Source organism: Podarcis liolepis (assembly GCF_965112155.1).
Source record: "Podarcis liolepis genome assembly, chromosome: 2".
In the NCBI taxonomy this organism is placed as follows: domain Eukaryota; kingdom Metazoa; phylum Chordata; class Lepidosauria; order Squamata; family Lacertidae; genus Podarcis; species Podarcis liolepis.
Window position 1 is genome coordinate 121,362,945 of NC_139555.1, and position 26,252 is coordinate 121,389,196.

At 46.3% G+C, this 26,252-nt stretch overlaps 1 protein-coding gene and 1 long non-coding RNA gene across 7 annotated transcripts in view; one reads left to right on the forward strand and one right to left on the reverse strand.

Annotated features, from left to right (window-relative positions):
* The window catches only part of LOC310701763 (major histocompatibility complex class I-related gene protein-like), a 44,386-nt gene extending 21,791 nt beyond the window's left edge, over positions 1-22,595 (reverse strand). The window contains exons 1-7 of one of the 6 annotated variants that reach the window (XM_083493107.1): positions 22,356-22,513; positions 8,895-9,170; positions 7,154-7,429; positions 3,797-4,084; positions 2,624-2,710; positions 1,883-1,921; positions 1,198-1,230 (exon numbers count right to left, since the gene is read on the reverse strand). In XM_083493107.1, coding sequence (XP_083349233.1) covers positions 1,198-1,230; positions 1,883-1,921; positions 2,624-2,710; positions 3,797-4,084; positions 7,154-7,429; positions 8,895-9,170; positions 22,356-22,434 — 1,078 coding nt within the window. In that variant the 5' untranslated portion in view covers positions 22,435-22,513. Of the gene's footprint in view, positions 1-1,197; positions 1,231-1,882; positions 1,922-2,623; positions 2,711-3,796; positions 4,085-7,153; positions 7,430-8,894; positions 9,171-22,355 lie in introns of all 6 variants that reach the window. The other 5 variants (XM_083493105.1, XM_083493106.1, XM_083493111.1 and 2 more) reach the window with 5 other exon arrangements.
* Positions 1-22,788, forward strand: part of LOC310702052 — a 31,227-nt gene extending 8,439 nt beyond the window's left edge. Inside the window, exon 3 of the long non-coding RNA XR_014523170.1 lies at positions 22,774-22,788. This is a non-coding gene — a long non-coding RNA (uncharacterized lncRNA). The remainder of the gene's footprint in view (positions 1-22,773) is intronic.
* The last annotated feature ends 3,464 nt before the right edge of the window (positions 22,789-26,252 follow it).

The following is a 26,252-nucleotide window of genomic DNA, read 5'->3' on the forward strand; positions in this document are numbered from 1 at the left end:
CTCATCTCCTGTAGGCTCTCTTCAGCCTCTCCGTTCCTTCTCTCTTTCAGCTTCAACTCCTGAGCATCTAAGCATCCCTCCTCCTTGCCAACCATCCCTCCCTGCCAGTTTCTTCACTTCCTCACACAGAAGGTGGGTGGAAAACACTCAGCCAGAGCAATTAGGCTGCTTTTACACATTCCATGACATTACATCCGTTTAGCCAAAGGCTGGGCGGCTCAAGAGGCAGGTAGGCAATAACAATTCAGCTTATTTCATGCATGATACACCTAAAGCAGTTCTCAAATGCTGCCTTTCCTTCAATTTGGATGGAAAGTGAGTGACACAAGATTGGGGAAAGGCTTGTGGTGGGATCCACAGCAACAAAAACCAAGAGATACCATTAAAATCGCTGCTCAATCTCCTCATCCCTTTTTAAAGCTTTTAGTTGTGTACATCCGGCACATTTCTGATTAATACAAACACATTTCTGAAAATCAGCTACAAAGCAAAATTAGCCAAAATCTATCAGAAAAACATGATTCTCCTCAAATTCAAGTTACAGCTGAAGTCAGAATAGATGACTGAGAGCCAGGATTAAGGAACATCCAAAACAGCATTAAAGGACAGCAGGAGCTCTGAGCCTCTGCAATTCACAGCAAAACTGTGGAGATAAAAACAACAGGAGTGTTTCAAAGTTAAGCCAACATCATGGTGTGGGGGCATCAGCATTACAGAGCTAGTGGGAACCCAAAGGACATCTAGTCCAGCCTCCCAAGGGAAGCCACCATCCCTCATCACGTCAAATCAGACCTAAGATATGCCAGGAGTATCACCAAAATGGGCCTGCAGAGCAAATGCCTGCAGAGGGCAGCTCAAGCAAGTGAGCCAAGCTGCACTCTTTGGGGGAATACTGAAAGCACACAAAGCAGTCCTATTGGAAGGAAAAATCCCTTCCAGAACCCCTTCCAAGATCTCTCATTCAGATCCTGCGTAGAACCCATTTGTCAGGTAGAGGGGATCCTCTGTGGAGCTCAGATGGACAGACAGAATGAGTCACAAGAGCGATTTTCAGCTCAGTGAACACTGCAGATTATGTCACTCTTGGAAACCCCAAGATGGGTAACAGGGGAAGCTTTTTCCCATTTGGGGATGTTCCCCACAGAGTCTTCTGCAAGAGACCCCCCCCTTTGCCCCCACCTGCCCCCCCCCACTTACCCTTGGTGGAGCTGCCGGACCCCTGGTCACTTGCTGCAAAAGGGAGGAAACAGAGGAGTCAGGATCCCGGGGAGGGACATCCAACCCCCAAGCCCTTCTCCTCCCTCCTTCCAACCCCATCCCAAATACGGGTAGGGGCCTAAGAAGAGTTCAGGGACAGGCAGCCCAGAGGCAAGGGGGCTCAAGGACAGCAGTGGAGGGAGAAGCAGGTGCTGGAGGGCAAAGAGATGGGCACAGCCTGGCATGGAGGCAGCGGGGGACTAGAGCGGGGCTGGGTGCGACCTGGGCAGGAAGGGTGCAGAAAGGCAGAAGTGGGGGGGGAGGGAGCAGTGGTGCCAAATCCAGAAGGGAGGGTTCCTGACACCCACAGACTTGAGCCACCCAACCAAATCTTTAGCTTCAGGTTCCAGTAAATTAAACCACCAGAGACCCCTCTCTCCCCCCACCCTCGGCTCTTCCTCCTGCTCCTTCTTGGAGCCCCTCCCTCAGCCGACAGTCTCTCTGCAGCCTTTTCCTGGCCCTGAGGGACCCCTTGCTGTCCACAGACAGGCTGAGCAGACAGGCTGAAGCTTCCCATCAGGGTCTTGGGCTTAAGGACCAGGCCACCACCAGGTTTGGTTTGGTCTGTTTGTAACTCCATGGTGAGAAAAATGTGTCAGACAGAGAGAGGGGAGGAGTCACTCACTTGAGGCTGCTTTGTAGACTAATATCTCGCTCTGTTTCCCTGTAGAGACAAAAGCTGAAGGTCAGAGCTGGAAGGGACCTCCAGAGGCCACTCAAATCCATTTTGACAATCTGGCTCTCAAGTGCTGAAACCTTCCCAGCAGCTGCTCCTCTTGTCTCTTCCAAACACCTCCAAGGAAGGGGAGCCCAGAAGGGGAGCATTTCAAGGAATTCATGTTACAAAGAAGTAGAAAAAAATAAGGAAATTAAATAACAAAATCAACATGAAAGCCAGGCAGTGGACAAATTTTAACAGGCTGGAAGGAAACATTCTCTAGTCCCTTCACTCATTCCTGTTCATATTATTATTTCAGTCCCAGCCGACCCCTAATCATCAATCTTGCGGGGGGGGGGGGGGAGAGAAATAATGAACTTTAACAGTGCAATTCTAGGCATGTCTACCAAGAGGAATGTCCTATTCAGTTCAATACAGTGTCCTCCTTAATAAATATTTATTTATTTAAAAATACAAAATGAGTACACAAAATACATAATACAATAAAAACATCAGGTGGAAAGTGAATTTCCTGAGCACAGAGTGAGCGCAAAGCAATGGCCATCATTACTTTTGGTTCAAAGGGTGCTTTATGGGGAGGGGTCTCTGTAGGGATACAAGGGGCAGTTTCCAGGAAGGCTCCACCAGCACATTCCCAGTCGGAGGCCAAGACAGGAGAGGCAGCAAACGCATCCAGGGTTTACTTACTGCGGATGAAGAAGATGATGATCCCAGAGACCAGCAGGATGGCAGACATGAGACCCAGAATGGCTCCCACAATGAGCCCCAGGTTGACTAAAAGGGGACAAGAGATGTTTTTATTCAGACTGGCGGCAGCAGCTCCCCAAGGCCTCAAGCAGGAGATTTGAGTGGAGGTGCTAAGCTATGAGCCAGGCACTCTTTCTTCCTCAGCTCTCTCCTAACAGGCCAAGATCCTCTCTGTAGTGGCCCCAACCAAGGGAGTTTTTTTCCACCAGAGTCCAGCATTAGAGGTCTTCAAAATAATCAATTTATTTAAGGAAGACAGTTGACAAGCACATCTGTTTCATCACAGACTCAAGACTTCAAAAGCAGGTCTCCTCCTGCTCAGGCGCTTCAGCCTTCTCTGTCCTGACCCTGAGAGGAAGGGATTCCCTCCCCTCTGAGACCCCCCAGAGCCCAGCATTACAGGCCTTCAGGGAAGACACAAACCCTTAGGGGGGGAAAGCATCTTGTTTATCCTAAACATGCCCTCCCTTTTCAGACTTAAAATGTCTGTCGAGACAGATTTTTAAAATAAACCAAAATGTCCAGGTTTTAAATAGAGAATAATTAATTAAAGCAAATAAATAAATAAATAAATAAATAAATAAATAAAGTAAGTTATTGGAAAGGGGGTGTCTCTTTCTACAGATAGGTGTCATAGTAAGTCTTATTCCACATACTCTGCTGACACATTTGATTTTGAAGATGTAAAATATCTGCCCACAATCTGTGACATCACAACTACTTGGGCTTAAAGTCAAAAAGTGATGGCCTGTTTTTACCTACGACATCCAATTTGAGTTCAAGGCCTATGAGACACTTGCCAGAAAACGCTGCATCTCTGCTGAAATCTACAGATTCTGATTGAGTTGCTTCCCTCCAGAGCAGCCTATCTCAACTTGTGGGTCCCCAGATGTTGTTGAACTACAACTCCCATCACCACTAGCTAGCAAGCCAGAGCTCAGGGATGATGGGAGTTGTAGTCCAACAACATCTGGGGACTCACAGGTTGAGAACTGCTGCTCCAGAGACACAGACAGGATCCAACTGGGGTTCCCCATCTGAGGAGTTGGGTGGAAATCCCCCTCCCAGAGCCCACCCCTTCCCCTCCTGCCTGTCTGTCTGTCTGTCTCTCACCAGGCTCCTTCTCCCAGGCCACGTCCAGAAGCTTCTCCAGGCTGTCGTGCTCCACGCGGCACCGGAAGCGCTCCCTCTCCTTGGGGTCGATCTGGACACTGAGCAAGAGATAGTAGGTCCCGTCAGAGTTGGGGGCGACCAATCCTCGGAGGGTGCCCTCCTGCCAGACCTCCCCGTCCTTCACCCAGTTGGCCTCAATCTCCTTGGGGTAGAAGCCGTGGACTTGGCAAACGAGGGTCTCCAGGCCGTCATAGTCTGCCTTCCTGGTCACCTTCACCACCGGAGCCTCTGCAAAAAGGGGCGCATTGGGGTTAACAGAGAGACATCCACAACGGGAGCCTGGAGGAATCCTGTATTTTTTAAGAGCAGAGGAGCAGGGACCCAAGGGGAAACCTTGTCAGAATCTCACATCTGAAGAAATTAAAAAGAACTTTGAATAAATGGGGTTTCCTCAACCTGCCTTGGAATCTTCCCCAGTCAGTGTCTATGGTGGAACTGTTTTTAGATGTTTTATCCTTTGTTTGCCAAAGCAGATTCCTTTGGGATGGGGGGCTGGGTACAAATTAAATTAATTTGTCATCTTGCAAAGCTCTAACACTACTCAAATATGACAACTTGTGGTTCCAATATTGTCCCAGGGAGCTGCCTCTAGGCTGAGGGGTAATTTTCACCAGGTCCCCAATGGCGAGATTCATTCAGATCCTTCGAAGTTGCAAGTCATGAACTGAGGGCAGGTCAGACTGATCCTGTTCCTCTCTTGAGGGGGAAGAATTGCTGGACTCGCTGCTCTCTGTTCTCCGGGACTTTTCAGCCAAATAGTTAGTGAACAAAGCCAACTGCCCTGGGAAAGACAGAGCTCCTTTCTAGTTCTCCCGCCTGCCCTGAAAGGGTCCCTTGAGGTTGGAAAGGGCCCATCTCCCTTCTCCACGGCAGCCTCCCCTGGAGTGGAAAGGGCAGACCAGGAGGCCCAGTAAGCCAGCAACTTGCACACATTTAACTTGTGCACATTCAGCTTTACGCACTTGCCAAAAATATTCCAAAAACCAAAAAGAGGAGGCAGGCATCTGGGAAAGAAGGACTTTGGCAAACCCAATCGCCCATGAATCCAATGTGTTTTGACTATACATGATTTTGGCTTTAGGCCAGATTTGCAGAATGCAACCCTTGTTCAAAACCTGGCTCCCTGGGTAGCTGTTGTCTGAAGGGGCTGTTCCAGGATCCCACCCACTTTGCAATGCCTGGACTGGAAACTCAGGTCTGGGAGGGGATGTGACTCTGCTGGGGGAGCAGCAAGGAAGGAAGGTCAAGCCCTTTCCCCACAGAAACCCCAAACAAGACCTCCCCACCCAACACCTTTCCTCAGCAGAACCTCCGTTCCAAAGAGGATGATTCCCAGCCTCCTTTGCACGTTGTCACCCTTGAAAACACTTCAATGTGGCTTTTGGAGCGAAATCCTCAACCTCAACAAATTTGCTCAGGGTCTCTGGGGTGAATTATCACCCGGCCCCATAGATGAATTTGCTCATATCTCTCTAAGCACAGCTAATACATATGTGTCAGTCCGCAAAAGGGAGGGTGCTAGAATTATTTCATTTTAAATGTATGTTAATATCAGCAAAGCTAACAGAGAGAGACAGGAAGAAAGCCAGTCAAAACACTTGATCATCTGATTGGCCCCTGTGCCAGATTCCTGAAGGCAGAAGAGTGGACTGTACCATTTCAAGGCATGGAGTTGGGGAAGATGACACTTCTGAATGTTCCCCATGGAAAAAAGTAAAATTTCTCACAAATAAAAGATATAAGAAGGTAGAAGAGGGACTTCCCATACTCTCTCACTATGTGCAGGATTTCTGCTTCTAGGCCACGAGTGGCTAACCTACAGACTTAGTGAGGGGGCTGCATCCATACTTCATGGGCTCCCCACACATTTTCTATTTTAAAAAAGGTTAATTAATTTAGTTTTAAAGACTTTCCCCATAAGTATGTAGGGGGAGGCGGGCACATTGATGCAAGGGGCACATTGATACACCAACAATATTTCAATAATTGAGACACTAAAACGTGTCTGTACATGTGTGAGTATGACAGTTGCGACCGCGCTGCCCGCCAGTTCGCCATTGGCGTTTGACGAGAGTAGGTGGGTTTTTAGCGCAGCCAACTAAAAAAGTACGTGAAATGTAAAAGTGTTCCAATGCTGTTTTTCATCGTTTAGTTAAGATTGAAAAATACCTAAGGTAAATTATCAGTAATTAGGATTACATGTGATTTTTAAATAAGTTCAGTGGTTTTAATAATAATTGTTAGTTTTCTGAAAATGTCCATTGGGGCACTTTGATACACTAAGACGTGGGGCACAGATACGTATAAAAGTGCCCCGCTAGTGTACAATAGTGCCCCAATATACAAGTTTGCATGAAATCTCTAAACTGATTTCCTACTCGTGAAAATTTGAAAAAAACTGTTGTTTATTATGTGGCCAAAGTCATTTCTAAATATAATATATGACCGATTATCAAGTGTCATATCTGAGGAAATATCCAGCATCTTGTATGTTTGTCTTCTCGATTGTAGAAGATAAGGCAAGCATTGATTTCAAGGATGCTAGTAATAGTAATTTAATTTAATTTAAACAAAATGCTTATAAAAAATAAGATATTTCCTTAACTTAGCTTTGATTGCACATTCATAGAAGCTAAACGTTAAGGAAATATCTTATTTTTTATAAGCATTTTGTTTAAATTAAATTTTTGTAAATAATTAACATTCTCATACAATTTATGCTTTGTATCAAAGTGCCCCGTAGGTGGGGCACAAGCATACAAAACCCATTTTTTACTCGTCATTATATTCTCATTATCTTCTAACTTTAATGGGTCTTTTGATTGCTATTATAATATTGATTAGTTATGCCCTGCATAAACATTTTTTTTATCATTTGACTCATTTTGAGAGTGGGTTTTTCTGTATGAATCTGCCCCACTTTCCCCTACCCCAGTGTAAAGGCAAAAGGTTTTTCTGTATCCCGCCTCAAATCTGTCCATTTCAATTTTATGTTTTTACTTAATTTAAAATGCTTTGCTTTTCTGGCTCCTTCCCTGCTGTTTCTGTGCCACCTCCCACCACTCGTCCTTTCCCATCCCTTATTCTGGGGGGGGGGGGGGGTTTAAGCATCTCCCCCCCCATCATACTCTGAAGTAACCCCCTTTCTCCTCCCAGAGTCCCAAACTTATTTCTGCCTCCCCCACCAAGAAAAGTGTTGGCTGTTTGGTCCAGAAAGGAAAGCCGCTAGGGGGGAGGGGAGCTTGAAGGGAAACTGCCCTGAGCCCCCCTCTCCTCCCCACTGCCCCCCCCTCTTACCTGTCCTCAGCAGAGTCTCCTTCCCATACTCCAGGTATCTCTCCAGCCACTCAATGCATTCCTCCTCCAGGTAGTGCTTACTGTACTGGTTCTGGGCCAAGTCAGGATCCCACTTCCTCTTGCTCGCTTGGGCCTCAGTTTCGGCTGCCGTCCAGGTGAGGGTCTCCTTGTCAAAGGCGATGAAGTCTCTCCCATTGTAGCCAAACTGCCTATAACCTCCTTTGCGCCCGTCCGACCTCAGCTCACAGCCGTACATGTACTGAAGGGTGTGGATCCCTGGAAGGGTCAAAAGTGGCCCAGGAGGTCAAGGGGAGTCAGAGCAGCCCATCCCCCATCAGCAAAAGAGCCCAGGAAAAAGGATTTATTTGCCTCAGACTCAGGGAAGAGGCAGCAGTGAGAGGGAAGAAAAATCAACCAGCATTGTATCTTTCTGAAGGCTCATCCGCAAAACACGTTCACTGAGGGAAACACTACAATCCTGAGCCTATAAAGCCCCCCTTTAATTGCCCTCCTCTCTCTCATCGCCTCACAGTCTCCCCCCCCCCTTGCAGGGTTGGAGGTTGTTAAGTTGTGGGTGAACATATCAGACGACACAGTGATTCTTCAAACAGCTCTTGTTTATTCAGAGGCCAGAACAGAACTGAACTGAAGGGTTCAGCCAGCTTGCTTATATAGAGCTCCATCACAACGTAACTGTAGCAACTTTCTAAAACTATCCAATCACTGAACGTCACTTTCGATCCTTCATTTGCATAAAAACTATTCAATCACTGAACATCACTTTCAATACTTCATTTGCATAACTATTCTCAGTATCCCCCTGCTGGCCCAGGGTGAGAACTTCAGTACATAACACTGGTCACAGTCTGTCCGTCTTTCCCCCCAGCTCTGCTCCTCTGGATCTTGCCCCTTTCGGAGAGATGCCTCAGCTGCCCCCCATCCCCCCCCTAGAAAGAGGAAAGGGGCAATATGGAAGGGGGACACCCACACATTGGGGGCCCTTTCAAGAGAGTAGGGCTCCTCTTCCCCTCCATCTTTCTCCCCCAGCTTCTCAATATCAAGAACCTTTTCCCTAAAAGGAGGAAAGTCATGGAAGGGCCTTTGGAAAAAGAAGTTTCCTCATAGCCTGGGAGGGAAAGGGAAGCCGCAAGGGGGATTTGCCCCACTTCAAAATGCCCCCCCCCCCTTGTCAGCAGAAGCCAAACTGCCCTTGTCAAAGATGGCGGGTCTCTGCATCCTCCTGCCCACCCCAGGGGGCTACCACCAAATCTTCAAAACAACAACATTATAAGAAGTTATCTGGGCAGCTGGCTTCTCCTTAAGCAGGACCAGAACTCAAGGCTTGCTTGTCTCAGCCTCAGGATCCCCACCCTTCTCTTCCCCTCCCAGAGGAAAATGAACTAGACAGATTTCCACCTCAGAAGGCCTAAGCCAAGCCTAGCATGGAAGGAAGGGCAGGCAATGGAGACATTTCCTTGGTAGGATGAGCAGGTCCAGAGAGTGTCATACTGGGGGGGGGGGGGAGAGGTCTCCAAGTCTTGTTCTCTGTCCCCCCCACCCCACCCCTTCCCTGCCCCCATTAAGACCTTTATTAGGGGAAGGGGAGATGCCTCTGCCCTGGTGGAGACCCCCACCCTCCATTTCCTTTCCTCCCAACAGCCGCCTCCCTGCAATTCTTGCCCTTGGAGGAAATGTTATGGGGGGGAGGTATGACTCTGTGCCTCTCCTGCCTTCCACTCACCTCCACTCTGGTTGTAGCGATTCTGCAGAGTCTGAAGACTCTCCCTGAACGATAGCTCAGTGCCCTGAGATTTCTGAGTCTCCGTGTTCCAGTACTGAGGATCCTCCTTTTCCACCTTCCTTATCCAGGGGACGCGAGGCAGCGCCTCCTTGGTGTCACTGTCGTACTGATCAATTTGCTGGTCATCCACGTACCCCACAGTGATGAACTGGGGCAGCCCCTGGCCAGGCTCAGACACGGCTGTGTAGAAGTAGCGCAGGGAGTGAGAAGTGGAGCCTGGAAAGGAAGAGAAAAGGGGGCAGAGAGTTAGGGGTCCTGCAGATGAAGGCAGCAGCCTAATCCTGCTGTATTACAGGCAGCAGCCCTGAATTAGGAGATCCAAAGTTCAGCAGGGTTTGGGGGAGTTTGTAGACCTGCCTTCTGTAGCAGGAGAAACCCCCCCTCAATGTTCCACACAAGCACAATGCATACACCCCCCTCTCACCTACTTTTGACCCCAGGGATGCCCCTTTAGAGAGACATCTCCCAAAAACTGTTAAGGGTTTCAGAACGTACAGCGTTAACAGTTCTGAATGACGTCTCACATCATGAGGCGTGGTTAAGTGACACATACGGGAGTGGTTTCTCTGTGTGTGTTCTTCTCTTCCGCTCGAGACGAGATGTGCGAGTCGTCACCGGGTGCTTAAGACTGAATTTACGATGTTATGCTACACGAATAAAGGCTGTTAGAAGATAAGAGAGAAGCCTGCGTGCAAGTCTGATTTATTACCCACACACTGCAGCAGTTTTCACCGTTGCGTATCGCTCTGCTAAACCGACCAAAGAGGCAGGAGGACGTTTCCGTGATCGGCAGGGAGCTGCGTGCGCAGAGGAAGTCTGCTGGGCTCCATTTTGGCCCTATTGGTCGCCACAGGTTATGGGCACTTTGCCAAAGCTTTGAAGCTGTTGCAGGAGAGACGTCCCATGTGTGGGGGAGCCAGCTGGGAAGACGCTGGAGCCAGCTAGAGCTTTTCTTTCTTTGAGGCTGAAAGGAGCTCGCTGGGAGGAGAAGCTGATCTGCCGGGAGCCGGAGGAAGCTACTGCTGTTGTTCGTGAGTACGCTTCGCCCCGGGGAAGGAGATGGCAGACAGTCATGAATCATATTCCGTTCCCTTTGAAAAGTTAAACGGACAGAATTGGCAGGAATGGAGTCGGAAGCTGAAGGCCTGGCTGGTACCCAAGGGTTTGTGGGGAGCGGTTCAAGGGCCTCCACTACCCCCACCAGCGGCCGGTGCTTCGGCAGCAGATATTGCAGAGGCACACGCTTCACAGAGAAAGAACCAGAAAGCCCTGGGAGCTATAGTGCTCAGTTTGGAGGGTTCTCAGCTACCCTTGGTGGAGGGGCTGGACACTGCTCAGGAAGCTTATGTAGCGCTAGAGAGAGTGCACCACAGGACCACGGCTGGTGCAAAGATCCACACCACTAGACGCTTGTTTGAGATGAAGTTGCGTCCAGGTGGCAACATCAGACAGCATGTTACTGAGATGCTCTCTGTTTTCAATGAGTTGAGGCTGTTGCAAGTCAACTTTTCAGAGGAGCTGAAGGTTTATATTCTGCTCAGCTCTTTGGACAAAAGTTATGACAATTTGTGTCTAACTTTGGAATCGATGAGTCCCGCGGATTTGACTCTGCAGTACGTGACGGGACGCTTAGCTGACGAACAGGAACGCCGTGTCAGAGAGGGCAGGGCTGGCACAGGGAGCCCATCCGGTTGCAGGGGGGCCAAGCCGCCAGCTGAGAGCTCTGTTCAGGCTTTTTTCCACTCGTCAGTGTTATGTCTGTGGGTCCAACAGCCATTTCAAAAGAGCCTGTCCGCAGAGAAACAGAGAGGCCGGGCAGGATGTATCCAAGGTCGTTTCCCATGGGAACCAGTCCAGGAGAGTCGGCCAGGCATGTGCTGACGCTGACAGATGATTATAGCCAGAACGGTTGGTCTTTTTCACTGAAGACGCAATGCGAAGCAGCGCAACTGATCAAGGATTGGAACAAAGGACAGTGATCGGATCTTCCCTCTGGGGGCAGGAAACTGCCAACTCCCCTTTGCCTCTTGGAAGTGACTCATGGGGAGGGAAAGGAGGAACCTGCCAGGTGACAAGATACTCGAGTTACCTCCTCAACTCCTCCCTCAACCCCTCCTTTTTGTGATGTATCAATGATGTAGTTGTGATGTAGTCATGATGTAGTTTGGGGGTATAGTTTGGGGGATTAGTAACTAATAAAAGTTGGGGTCTTCCTTTATTCAGGGCTTCCATTTTGCTTCATCTTGTTGTGGGTGGGAGTCCTGTCACAACAGTTTCCAATAAAGGCCAAGCCTACAGGCTGCTGTTTTGCTCCAAGTTATCCTGGTTGATGTCTTTGTTTCTTGTCCAAGGGAGCCCTTGGATTCCTCCGTTAACAGTTTGGCGACCACGAAGGGACTCTTGGTTCTCCTGTGTAGGTGAGGAGGGAGATAAAGGTGGATCGGGCGCCACTGGGCAGCCTTAGCCCAGGGATCCTTTTCTTCCTCTCCCTGCCTCCTCTTTGCAGGCAGTAATCAATCGTCACCAGAAAGCTCAGCCAGGTCCGACGTGGAGAAAAGAGTGATCTGGGACGCAAGTAAAGCGGTTATGAGAGGATTTTTGATTCAACAAAATTCAATAAAGAGGAAAAAACAAAATGAGAAAAAAGAGAAGATTTTGGAAATGATAAAGGAAGGAGAGAGAAAATTAAGAACAAAACCAAAATCTCAGGACATTTTAAGAGAGATCAAGTTATATCAAACACAATATATGGAATTGATGAACCAAGAGATTGAATGGAAGATAAAGCAAATGAAGCAAAAGACTTTTGAATCAGCAAATAAATGTGGCAAACTTTTGGCATGGCAACTGAAGAAAAGGCAGAAACTAAATACAGTTACAAGCCTAGAGGTGGATGGAAAGAATATATCTAAACCTAATGAAATTAGAAATTGCTTTTTAAGTTATTTCAAAAAACTCTACACTCAAGGCCCGCAAAATGAAGAAGATATAGACAAATTCCTTGGAAAATATGGATTACAAAACATCTCTCATCAAAGTAAGATGGACTTGAACCAGAGAATCTCAGAACAAGAGATAGAGGCTGCCATTCAGAATATGCAACTGGGCAAATCTCCGGGACCAGATGGACTGACTTCCAGATACTACAAATCGCTGAAGGAATGGCTGACTCAACCACTAAGAGAAGTTTGTAATGAGATCCTTGAGGGAAAAAGGGCACCTGAATCGTGGAAAGAGGCATATATTTCACTCATACCAAAGTCAGAGACTGAAAAGACCCAACTCAAGAACTACCGCCCAATATCACTCCTTAATGTGGATTACAAAATTTTTGCAGACATTTTGGCAAAAAGATTTAAAAGAGTCTTGATGGAGAAGATTCATAAGGACCAAGCAGGTTTTCTCCCTAAAAGACACCTGGCAGATAATGTAAGGAATGTAATAGACATTCTGGAAAAGCTAGAGGTGAATATAAACACTAAAGCAGTATTGATCTTTGTGGACGCGGAGAAAGCCTTTGACAATATTTCTTGGAGTTTTATGAGGAAGAATCTTCATGGGATGGGGGTAGGCCAGGGTTTTGAGAATGGTATGGCTGCAATATATTCTGAACAAAAAGCTAAACTGATTGTAAACAATGTTGTGACTGAGGAACTTAAGATAGAAAAAGGAACACGACAGGGGTGCCCGATTTCCCCATTACTTTTTATTTCAGTTCTGGAGGTGTTGCTGAACATGATAAGAAATGACCAGCAGGTCAAAGGTGTGCAGGTCGGAGCTAAACATTATAAGTTAAGAGCGTTTGCAGATGACCCAGTATTGACTTTGCAAGAGCCAAACACTAGTACGAAAAAGGTTTTAGAAATAATACAACAGTTTGGCCAGGTAGCTGGATTTAAGTTGAACAAGCAAAAAACTAAAGTTTTAGGGGAAAACTTAACAGATATGGAAAAGGAGAAATTTCAAGAGGAAACAGGTTTGATTGTGGTAAAGAAGGTGAAATACCTAGGGGTTTACTTAACATCTAAGAATGTGAATTTGTATAAGGACAACTATGAAAAATGTTGGTCAGAAATTAAAAAAGATCTAGAAATATGGTCAAATTTGAAATTATCAATGTTAGGCCGAATTGCAGTAATTAAAATGAATGTATTGCCTAGAATGTTATTTTTGTTTCAGACCTTGCAGATTCTTGACAAGATGGAATGTTTTAAGAGGTGGCACAAAGACATTTCGAAATTTGTCTGGCAGGGCAAAAAGCCCCGAATTAAATTTAAGATATTGACAGATGCTAAAGAAAGAGGGGGTTTTGCCCTGCCGGACCTAAAATTGTACTATGAGGCAGCAGCTTTTTGCTGGCTGAAAGAATGGATGCTCCTCGAGAACACGGACATCTTGGATCTGGAAGGTTTCAATAATGCTTTTGGTTGGCATGCATATCTTTGGTATGATAAAGTTAACAGTGCCTTTAAAAATCATATTGTTAGAAAAGCATTGTTTAATGTTTGGATAAGATATAAAGATCTATTGGAAAATAAAACCCCTAGATGGGTGTCACCAGTGGAGGCTAAAGCAGTGAAGAAACTCAATATGGAGGTCGGATGGCCGAAGTATTGGGAAATTTTAGAACAGGATGGAGATAAGTTCAAACTACAAAGTCAGGAGAAATTGAAGCATAAAGTAGAAAATTGGTTCCAATATCGTCAAATAATGGAATTTTTTAAACAGGACAGGAAAATCGGTTTCCAGGTGGAAAAATCAAAATTAGAAACCGAACTGTTAGAACCCAATACTAAGAATTTATCTAGAATGTACAACTTGTTGTTGAAATGGAACACACAGGATGAAACAGTTAAATCGGCTATGATTAAGTGGGCTCAGGATGTTGGACATAACATTATGTCAGCTGACTGGGAATGGTTATGGAACACCGGTATTAAATTTACGGCATGTAATGCCTTAAAGGAAAACATCATGAAAATGGTATACAGGTGGTACATGACCCCAGTCAAGCTGGCAAAAATCTATCATTTGCCCGATAATAAATGTTGGAAGTGTAAAGAGACTGAAGGTACCTTCTATCACCTTTGGTGGACATGCCCGAAGATTAAGGCCTTCTGGGAAATGATCTACAATGAAATGAAAAAGGTACTTAAATGTACCTTTCCTAAAAAACCAGAGGCCTTTCTCTTGGGCATTGTCGGCCAATTGGTGACAAAGAAAGATAGAACTTTTTTCATGTATGCCACAACAGCAGCAAGAATACTCATCGCAAAGTATTGGAAGACACAAGATTTACCCACTGTGGAAGAATGGCAGATGAAAGTGATGGACTATATGACACTGGCCGAGATGACAGGCAGAATCCGTGACCAACGAAAAGAGACGGTGGAAGAAGAGTGGAAAAAATTTAAAAGCTATCTTAAGGACTACTATAAACTTAATGAATGCTAAAATGTTGTGGTTTCCAGAAGCAAAAGGGTACAGGGATACAAGGCTAGACTATAAAAGAGGACTAAGATGATAGAGATTGGAAAGTAACAATTGGGAGTTGCTAGTTGAATTATGGACATTGGGATGCAGAGAGGGGGGGTATGGGGAAGTCCAAGAAAAGAGGTTTATGAAAATATGTTTGAAACTATACGTGTATGTTTGTCATTTTTAGTGTTTGTTTGTTTTTCTTAAAAATGTTGTAAAATCAATAAAAATTTTATAAAAAAAAAAAAACAGAAAGCTCAGCCAGGGGAGCAAAGGCAAGGTCAAGCCGGCCAAAGAAAGGATCCTGGGATCCACGAGGGACATTCGAGGACGTGAGTATGGTTTGAAATTAGTACATTGGGAGGGGGTGGAAGAATAACGTCTCCAAGGCAGCTGAACTTTTCTTTTTTCCTCTCCTCGACACCTTCTCTCGGAGCGTGGCTGGAAGGGTCATGGAAATCCTTTTTTTCTCTTTCTCTTCCTCCCACTTCCCTTCTTCGGAGCGTGGCCAAAGGGATCGTGGAAATCTCTTTCCTTCTCTCCTCGACGCCTTCTCTCGGAGTGTGGCCAGAAGGGCCGAGGAAAATCTCTCCCTCTCCCTCTCTCCTGATTCCCTTTCTCGGTGCGTGCTCGGAAGGGTCCTGGAAGTCTTTCTTTCTCTCTCTCTCTCTCTCTCCCCCGATTCCCTCTCTCGGAGCATGGCCTGAGGGACCGTGGAAAAATCTCCTTTTCCTCTCCTCGACGCCTTGTCTTGGAGCATGGCCGGAAGCGTCGTACAAGTCCTTCGCTCTCTCTCTTTCCTGTTCCTACAAATGAAGCCGCCCCTCCTGCACGAAGACCCTTGTTGGGGATGACTCGTGTACTTGAGAATGCAAGGTCATTTGTTTCCTTTCAAACCTTTGTTTTCTTGGGCCCAATCTGGGATTGCACTGTGCAAGCGTCCAGTAGGGAGTCCCAAACTTAGTCCTAAGGCTAGGCAGGAGGCTGTCGTGGATGGTAGAACGGGAGGTTTACAAAACGGGGCCCCACACTAGGGTCAGTCTTATAAGCAGCGCTGAGTGAGTTCAGGAACCGTGGGTTTTTTTCGGGTTAAGGAGACCCGTGGTTTCCAGGCTGGTTGCCTGTGGTTTTAGTTGTAGGCAGGGATTGCCTCTCTATTTGAATACTGAACTGAATACTGATAGAATATTCTTCTTCTCTACCCCCCCTTGTCCCTTTCTTGTCTGTTCTTCTATCTCCTCGTGTAGCCTTCTGCATATATAATTCGAGTGATTCCAGCATACAGTTGAAATCCTTCAAGTTAAATGCATTCCAGTTGCTAGCTTCCTACACTTTCCACCAGTTTTCCAGAGAGATGTAAAGTTAATTGGCCTGTGATTCCCAGGATCCTTCCTGGATCCCCGTATGATAATTGGTGCTTAAATGGTTCAAAGTTGCAATCTATCAATGTTGTGCTCTGAGCTGCCACCCACAGAGCGGGTTCCCCACTTGAGAAATAAAGACCCACAGTGATAGCAGGGGCAGGAGGGCAAGTGCAACTTTGGGGTCAGGTCTTAACATGTGGCCCCACATCCCCTTTCCCCACACTTGCCCCTTCACAAGATCGAACACAGGAAGGGGGGCAGAGCGTGGCAAAAGAAGAACCTTATCCCCAAAAGGGCTCACTTTCCCACAGGCTGTACCAGCTCTGGCCACCAGGGGGCCTAATGAGTCTCCACAGTAAAAACTAACAAAGACTTGGGGGGAGGCTGGAGGGGAGCTAGGGAGCTGAGCAGAGGCTTCAGCATCATATCCAGAGTTGGCCTGCTTAGGAGGCAACCCCACAGCAACACACACACCCCTGGACAGAGAGAAGCCGAGTTGAGTTCAGTGAGAGATGGGGCATTTTCATGGCAGAAGGTAGTGAGCACAGGGCTAAGGAAGGAAGAGCAATTTCTGTTTTGTTTCAGGAAGCAAAGTATTATTAACAGAATTTATATCTCACCCTATACCCAGAGATCTCAGGGTGGTCTCTGAATGAAATCAAAATCTAAAACCACAAAATATTCAATCAAAAGAAAAACAACCCAATAACCCCCCAAATAACCCCACATTTTTTTAAAAAAATAATAATCCTTTTTAATGCAAAATTACAACAAAAATTACAAACATTGAATCCAAAATAAAACAGTACAAACAAGAAAAAACAACACAAAAGAAAAAAGAACAGAAAAAACAAACACACATCTTCAAATAAAACCATATCATCATTCTAATTCAGTCATTACATACATATACACATATTGACTTCCTTCCTTTGTTCTAAGACCTCAGCATTTTTACTCTTTCTAAATTGTTGTGTCTAATGTAAATTACTTCTATCTTTATACTTTTTACAACATTTTTCTCTTTCTTTAACCCTGCAAAGCATCATTCATTGCATACCGATATGCTTACTTCAGAACAATGTTTCTTTGTGTACAGTGGTACCTCGGGTTAAGTACTTAATTCGTTCCGGAGGTCCATTCTTAACCTGAAACTGTTCTTAAGCTGAAGCACCACTTTAGCTAATGGGGCCTCCCGCTGTTGCCACGCCGCCGGAGCACGATTTCTGTTCTCATCCTGAAGCAAAGTTCTTAACCTGAAGCACTGTTTCTGGGTTAGTGGAGTCTGTAACCTGAAGCGTATGTCACCTGAAGCGTATGTAACCCGAGGTACCACTGTACTCTTTAGCACATCCCCATTCTTTTAATAATTTTTGGTCCGATTATCCCCTTATGAATGTTGTGAGTCTTGCCAGATTTATATATTCACAAAATTTTATTTGCCATTCTTTCATTGATGGAATTTTTCTCCCTTTCCAATTTTTTGCTATGAGCATCCTGGCAGCTGTTGTCGCATAGAGGAATAATTTCCTTTGGTCGTCAGGAATATCATTTGTGATTATACCTAAAAGGAATGCCTCCAGTTTTTTACTAAAAGATATTTTAAACATCTTTTTGATATCTTCATATATTTCATTCCAAAATTGTTTAATAGGTCGGCATTCCCACCACATGTGAAACTTTGTTCCTATTTCTTTCTTGCATCTCCAACAGGTATTTGATTTTAATTTGTAAATTTTAGCTAATTTTACCAGAGTTAAGTACCATTGGTACACCATTTTCATCAAATTTTCTCTGATTGTGTAACATGCTGTAAATTTAATATCACATTTCCATAATTTCTCCCATTGGTCCAGCCGAATTGCGTAACCTATATCACATGACCATTTAGTCATATCTTCTTTTACTTCTTCATCCTTTAACTCCCATTCTAATAATAAATTATACATTTTGGATATACTCTTTTTTGAGTTTTGTAATAATACTTTTTGTAATTTTGATTCTACTTTTTAAAATCCTATTGCTTTGTCCTGATTAAATATTTGGGAAATTTGATGATATTGTAAACTTGTGGTGCATTATTGGGGCACCTCTTCGTATGGTCTTACTTTTAATTGGCCCTGTTCCAACTTTAGGAGCTGCTGGTATGCCGCCAATCTTCCTGTCGTGTTTTTCTTTTTGACTGCTATAACGTCTAACGGTGAAACCCACCATGGGGTTTTCGGTTCTAACAACCTTCTATGTCTCACCCAGACCTTATATAACAAATTTCTAATTACATGACTTAGAAATTCATTATGCACCGCCACTTTGTTGTAAATTAGATAGGCATGCCAGCCGTATCTGTTGTTCCATCCCAAGTCTAAAATGTCATTATTATCTAATGTAATCCAGTCTCTGATCCGACTAAAACATGCTGCATCATAGTATATTCTCAGGTCTGGGAGTCCAAAGCCACCCCACTCTTTTATGTCTGTTAATAATTTATATTTGATCCGTGACTTTTTGCCTTGCCATTTAAATTTTGTTAGGTCCGTTTTCCATTTTTTAAAACATTCATCGTTACCTATTATGGGGATCATTTGGAAAAGGAACAGGAATTTTGGTAAGATATTCATTTTAATAGCCGAAATTCTACCCCAGAGTGTTAAATTCAAACTTGTCCAAATTTCCATTTCTCTTTTTATTTCTTCCCAATTTTTTTTATAATTATCTTCAAACAAATTTATATTTTTATTGTTATTTGAATTCCTAACAAGTTCACTTTTTTTACAATTTGTAATCCAAATTTTTCTACCAGTTCCTTTTTCTCTTGGTCTCCCATGTCTTTTACCATTAGTTTCATTTTTTCCTTATTCAAAGCAAAACCTGAAACCTTTCCAAAGTTTTCCATTTTTTCTAGAGCCTTTTCTATGCTTTCCTTTGGGTTTTCCACCATTAACACTAAATCATCTGCAAATGCGCTTATTTTATATATTTTCTCCCCTAAGGATATTCCATTTATTTCTTGATCTAGTCTGATTTCTTGATTTAGAATTTAGTAAATCTAAAACTAAATTTGGAAACCCCCACATTTTTAAAGGGCATTTTTAAAGGGTGTCAATCAAATCAACCAAAGGCCTGGTTAAAAAGGAACATTTTTGCCTGGTGCCTAAAGCTGTATAATGAAGGTGCCGGGGGAACTTCCCTGGGGAGAGCATCCCACAGATGGGCAGCCACTGTAAAGAAGGCTCAGTTCTCGCATTGCTACCCTCCAGACCTCTCAAGGAGGCGGCACAGCACACAAAGAGGAGCCTCAGCGCCCGCCCCCCCACCCCCAACTATAATAATAACAACAACAACAACAACAACAACAACAACAAAAATCCTTCCAGTAGCACCTTAAAGACCAACTAAGGTAGTTCTTGGTATGAGCTTCACCCTTCTGAGTAATACCCCTCCCCACCTTCTCACTATATAGAAGGATCTGGCAACTTCTGTTTCAGTGTATCTGAAGAAGTGTGCTTGCACACGAAAGCTCATACCAAGAACTACCTTAGTTGGTCTTTAAGGTGCTACTGGAAGGAATTTTTTTGTTTTGACTATGGCAGACCAACACGGCTACCTATCTGTAACTGGAATAATAATAATAATAATAATAATAATAATAATAATAATAATAATAATTTATTTGTACCCCGCCCATCTGGCTGGGTTTCCCCAGCCACTCTGGGCGGCTTCCATAGAAACCAAAAATACACTAAAATATCACAGATTAAAAACTTCCCTGAACAGGGCTGCCTTAAGATGTTTTCTGAATGTCAGGTAGTTATTTATTGCTTTGACATCTGATGCGAGGGTGTTCCACAGGGCGGGCGCCACTACCGAGAAGGCCCTCTGCCTGGTTCCCTGTAACTTGGCTTCTCGCAGGGAGGGAACCGCCAGAAGGCCCTCGGCGCTGGATCTCAGTGTCCGGGCTGAACGATGGGGGTGGAGACGCTCCTTCAGGTATACTGGACCGAGGCCTTTTGGGGCTTTAAAGGTCAACACCAGCACTTTGATTTGTGCTTGGAAACGTACTGGGAGCCAATGTAGGTCTTTCAAGACCGGTGTTATGTGGTCTTGGCAGCCGCCCCCAGTCACCAGTCTAGCTGCCGCATTCTGGATTAGTTGTAGTTTCCGAGTCACCTTCAAAGGTAGCCCCACATAGAGCGCATTGCAATAGTCCAAGAGGGAGATAACTAGAGCATGCACCACTCTGGCGAGACAGTCCACGGGCAGGTAGGGTCTCAGCCTGCGTACCAGGTGGAGTTGGTAGACAGCTGCTCTGGATACAGAATTGACCTGCGCCTCCATGGACAGCTGTGAGTCCAAAATGACTCCCAGGCTGCGCACCTGGTCCTTCAGGGGCACAGTTACCCTATTCAGGACCAGGGAGTCCTCCACACCAGCCCACCCCCTGTCCCCCAAAAACAGTACTTCTGTCTTGTCAGGATTCAACCTCAATCCATTAGCCGCCATCCATCCTCCAACCGCCTCCAGGCACTCACACAGGACCTTCACCGCCTTCACTGGTTCTGATTTGAAAGAGAGGTAGAGCTGCCCCCCCCCACTGCTCCAGGTGCCAGGGCAGGTAGCTCTGCCCCTGCCTTGATGGTGTGTCGACTCTGCTACCTCCCTCTGGTTTGGTTTCCTTTCAGGCAAGATCAAATGGGACCCACTTCTAAGACCCTCCCCTCCCAGGGCAGGGGCAAGAGCTCAGAGCAAGGCTGCCTCTGGTTGTGGCATCTGGCTAAACAACACAGGCAGTTATGTTCAGTGGTCGGGAGACAAAGAGCCACAAAATGAGTCACACGTGAGACCCCAAAGTGAGGGGGAATCTGAAGGAAGCAGTGGTCTCCACCACCCTTTGCCCAGCCCTGTAGCACAGTGAGGGGGCAGCCCCCCATATCAAGAGGGTTCAAGAGAGAAATAACAGGTTTTACTCTTCAGTTCTTAAAGCTTTCATACCATTTTCCACTAGAGAAGCACAAAAACTATTGACTATAAAAGCAAACAATATTGGGGGGGGGGGGAGGAATCACAAACATAAGAAAATAACCAACCAACCCAAATTAGATAATCATATTCTTCCATAAAGAGGATCTGAGTGCAAAACAAATGTTATCTCCCTCATCTCATAAACAGCAGGGGTCAAGGAAAATTCCCACATTATCTCAACACCCTATTCCCCCTTCCCACTCACAAAAATGCCCTGCTGCTATCTCCAGATCTTTTTCCCATGAAGAATACGCTTGTCTCACAAAAGTGTCTGTTTAAAACATTTTTCTTGGGCAACCCTATCCAGATACACAAATGTTGACGTGTTTTGACCTCTCAATGCTAATTTTAGTTATTTTTTAATGCTTTAAACTGTTTTTATTATTTTACTATTTCCTGTAAATTAATAAGAGTTTTTATCACTATCGAGCAGGATATACATTTTTTTAGTTATACAGAGAACATGAGTGGCAATCCCAAAAGGAGAAAAACACCAAAGGCAGCAATCATGAATGTGAAATTAAGAATTTAATAGTGATAAATCCTTGAATAGTATGCAGAGCCAGTAGATTGGTGGGCTGAGGGAGCAGGAATATTCAGAGCAATTCATGTCTAGGAGCCCCAGAAGCCAGGCAGAGGATCCAACTTTTTGGATTTTTTTTTTGGGGGGGGGAATATAAAAGGAGGGGTATTCAAGGGGAACCGGGCTGTAGGGTGGGGGGGCCCTGTTCTTTTTCAGGAGTTGTTTGTGCCTTTCGTGCACAAGGGGCTGTACAGAAACAGCACAGAGAAGTCCCTTGCATAATTTACAAAACCCACATTTTCGACAGGCAGCAGGAAAGTGTTTTCTTTTAGGGGGAGTTACAATTGTAAAGCAGAAGAACCTGATGGTGAATGATGATAGCGAAAGCGAATTCCTGAACAACACAACACTGGGAATTGCGGGTGGGGACCCCTTATTCAGACGTTACCCCCGCAATGAAGGCTCTACACGCGTCCAGCTCCCACCCCCAGGCTGGTCTCCAGGGTTTTGAGCTGAGTTTTCAGAGCGGCTGAGGGTTGAATTAGAAGAGGGAAGGTAAAAAGAGAAGAGGGAAAACTGTATCTGTATCTGAAGAAGTGTGCATGCACACGAAAGCTCATACCAAGAACTAACTTAGTTGGTCTTTAAGGTGCTACTGGAAGGAATTTTTTTGTTTTGACTATGGCAGACCAACACGGCTACCTATCTGTATCTGTATCTGTATCTGTATCTGTATCTCTCTCTCTCTCTCTCTCTCTCACACACACACACACACACACACAGACACACAAACCAGAGTCACCACGAAGCTGCGGGGGGCGAGACAGGCGAGTCACTCCCCCCCCCCATTAATCCTGCCAACACCTTCAAGCTTTGTTTTGTTCTTTCCTTGAGCCACGAGCCCAGGAGTGAAGCGGCCCCTGCCCCGGGCGGCATACAAAACAAGCCAAGTCTGGGAAACAGATGTTTGGGAAGGGATTATTTTCTCCCCCCCGCCCCAGACCCCACAGTCCTTACCTGCGCAGTCCAGGAGCAGCAGCAGGTGGGCAGCCGCCCCCAGGATCAGGGGGGGCCGGCGGAGGAGGAGGACCCCCATCTCCCCCCAAAACGAAGCTCCCTTTTCCTCCTCCCTCCGCCGCTCTGAGACCCGCTCTCTGCCCCGCCTGAGGAACCAGGGATTGGGCGAGGGGGAAATATTCCGCCAATCAGAATTCTGCGCGCAGATGGCGGCACCGGTCGTCGGGCACAATTCGGGGCACAAGTTTGGGAGCGAGGCTGGAAAGCGAAAGAGAAAGTGATTGCAGCTCCTCGCTGGGCATCACCGCCTCCCTCCCCCTCCCTCCCTCCTTTCCTCCTCCCTCCCTCCCTTCCTCTCAGCTCTTCCTGACCTGCCCTGCAGGGAGGGCGGAGGGGGTTTCCCAGGGGAGGACCCCAGGTTCAGTCCCCGCATCTCCAGGGGGGTCTGGGAATGTCCCCCTCTCTGGAACTGGGGGGGGGGGCTGTGAGATCCTGAGCGAGGTGGACTCCTGGGCTGAGTCAGTGCAAGGCAGCCTCCTGGGTCCTGTTTTTAAGAAGCCCTCGGATGGCTTCAAAGATGGCTCCCTTCTTCCTCCAGTGTCAGAGGCAGTAAATGCATTAGCTTCCCACTCGCTGGGTGTCCCTCTTCCGTCCTCCTTGCATGCTTCCTTACTGGGGCATCTGGGTGGCCACTGGGAGACGGCCATGCTGGACTCGATGGGCCCCTTTGGGGTGATCCAGCAGCCCGGCTCTTCTCCTGCGTCCCTCCATCTAGTGGCAGGGGGTTCCAGCGGTTAACTGTGTGCCTTGTAAAGAAATGCTCAGTGTTGCAACTAGGGCTGAACCTCAGGGTTGAAGTCAAAACAGAGAGAGAGAGAGAGAGAGAGAGAGAGAATGACCACACAAAGAAGCGCAGCAGGTACTGGGAGACTGTGAAGAAGGAAGCTGGCTGTTTTGAGGGGGTCTCTCCTGGACCCACTTTGGGGACTAAATGGGCTCAGTCACCTCAGGTACGTCTTAAGCTTCACTTTTCACCTGCTCCATCTAGTTTTTCTGGACAGGGATAGTCTGCCCACAAGGATCCATGTTCTGCTCACCTCCTGACAGGATTATTGCAATATATGTTGTTTTCCCCCAATTACAGTAGGGAAGCTTCAGCTGCTACAAGATAAACCTGACAGGATTTTCACTGCCACAGCTCATTTAGACCAAATCTCACCAGGGCCAAAAGACCCTGAAATATACTCAGTCGAGAGTGGATTTCATGCTCTTTATTCAGCTCATAGTGGTGAGAAGGGACTGAAAGTCCCCTCAAAGTATCTGCTTTATATACATTATAATGGGCTGCACGTGATTGGCTAATTCTGAAATTCTCCTGTAGGCCAATCAGGTTGTGGATTCACTTCCATCTGGAGCCGGATTGGGTGGCTCCTGCAGACCAATCACACTGCTACATTGTTCTAGGAGACCAATCAGATTACTGCGTTCTGAAGCCTATTATTCTAGGACCAATCAGACTGCTGCATTTTGGATCCTATTCAACTCAGTACATAACAGACCCTCTGCCTGTTTGTCTGGTTCTGAATTCAATTTAAAGTCCTCGGTGGCTTGAGGCTCCTTCTCCTCCCCTGGTCTCCTCTGTGGAGACTTTTCTCCCTCTCCTTTCCCTTCTTCCTGGAGGTGCAGTGGGCGACAAAAACTAATGGCCAGGAGGAAAATATTTTGCTCTTCACAGACTTTAAAGAATTTTTCAGGACTTTGGACATTTCTGTATAGCTTTGTTATGTGGTTTTAAACCACCCTTGAACGAATTTAGGGAGATGGTGGCATGAAAATGAACAAATAACGAAAACAGCCGCTTGAGGCAGCCCCTTTGGGAAGGAGGCAGCCATTTCCCCTCCGTTTCTGCTTCACTGCCAGCCCTCCACAAAATGGCTCCCGTCCCTGACAAGCAGGCCGGGTGGGGCTGCCTCAGCCTCCCCTCTTCCCTCCCTGCAGAGGAGACCTTTGGCGCAAGGGAGAGCAGCCAGCAAGGCAGAAACCGAAAGCCACAGCAGCCCACAGATCAGGTTGCCTGACTGGGAGATCGGCAGGCAGAAATGTCGCTCAGGGGAAGACGTTTTCTTTCTCCCCACAATGTCCCTCAGTGCCCAGATGGAGAGACCTTTGGCATTTCTCCCTCTTGGCCTGGCCTGGGCCCCCTCCAGCCTTGGAAAGACCCGTCTCCCTCAGCATGCAGGACAAAACCCTGAGCCTCCACAGCTCTCTTCCTCAAGGCCAAGTGGCTAGGACTCCTGGGTCCCCTTTGGGAGGAGACTTGGCAGGAGCCAGGACTCCTGGGTCCTCTTCCTGGTGTAATAAAAAAAAAAATTCAGGTCTTATATATATGATAAATGTTCATAAATGTACCAAACAAACACGTACCTAAATATATAAACCACATGTCTGAAGCAGCACAGGAAGACAGTCCTGAAACCATTTTGACTCCCGAACTGACCAAATGTTTCTCTGCAAGGAGAGAGGGGGTGAGGGAACCTTCCCATTGTCCCATCAGACTACCAGGAAAAGCAATCAGATAAGGCATTATCAGATACAGGGGCGTCTTAGCCATAGAGGCTAGTGGCGCGGGGCGCCACGACCCCATGTTCTGGAGGGCGGAGGGAAGAGGCAGAGGCTGGATGTGGCGCCTCCTGGCATCAGCTCACCACCCTCGTCCGCCTCCACCATGCTGTGCTCACCCAAAGCTTCCTTTCTGCCAGAGGAGCCGCCCTCCAGCACTGCCGGCAGCGCCACCCTCGCCATGCTGCGCCATGCCACACCCGGAGCCTCCGTCCCGCTGGAGAAGCCGCCCTCCAGCTGCTGCCCGCCCAGCTGCTGACACCGGAGGGATCCTTGCACCACAGTGCCAGATAAGCTTAAGACGGCCCTGATCAGATAACCTAGCAGACAGGAGATAAACAACGCACTCAGATTTCTGTTGTAGACCGCCTCTTCTGTGGTGTATGTATGATGTTTCTGGGGGTGGTCTTGGACTCCAGGGCGGGCAATTTAAATGTCTATATAAGGGCAGGCACACCTTTGTTATGGGTCCTCTTCCATCCTCCTGCGTGTGAGGGGAGCACCCTGTTGCAACAGCTTTAATAAAGATCAGGCTTACTAGCTGCTTTGCTTCTCAATATTCTCTGGTTGGCCTCTGCTATTTTCTCCTACTGATGGAGAACCTACAAAGGACTCTATAAGGGCTCTTGTGTACCCCATACGGGAATAAGGGCAGATTTTATTTACAACACTGGCAGGCAAACACATCTTTCTCTCTAGCCGACTGCCTTCAAAAAATGAATATTTATATCTAGGTGGCATTCATGTTATCCTTGTTTGAGATTGCAAGCTCCTTGGGGCAGGACCTGCAATGAACATTCTTACCAAAGTGCCATGTATATGGATGGTGGAATAATAATAATAATAATAATAATAATAATAATAATAATAATAATAATAGCTCTAAAAAAAAAGACCTGTAGAATGCAAAGCTCATTTGGTCTCCTTTACTTGATACCTGAGGGAGGTAATGGGGGCATCCCCGTGGCAGGGAGTTCCACAGATCCCAGGATATGAGAGAAGTACAAAGTTTATATATTTGCCTGTACTTCTGGCTGTTTCATTTCATTCATTCATTCGATTTATATATCGACCTTCATCACAAGATCTCAGGGCAGTTCACAGGATAAAATACAAGAAAAAAAAACCTTAGTTCTGTGCTTCTTTTAATTTTTATATGTTGAGGTCTATGGAACTCCCTGCCACAATAACTCAGAGATCTACGGTGTGACTTTTCCCACTGCCACCAATTCCCTAATAATTTTTTGTTGTTGTGTGGAGTAATTTATTACATCTGAA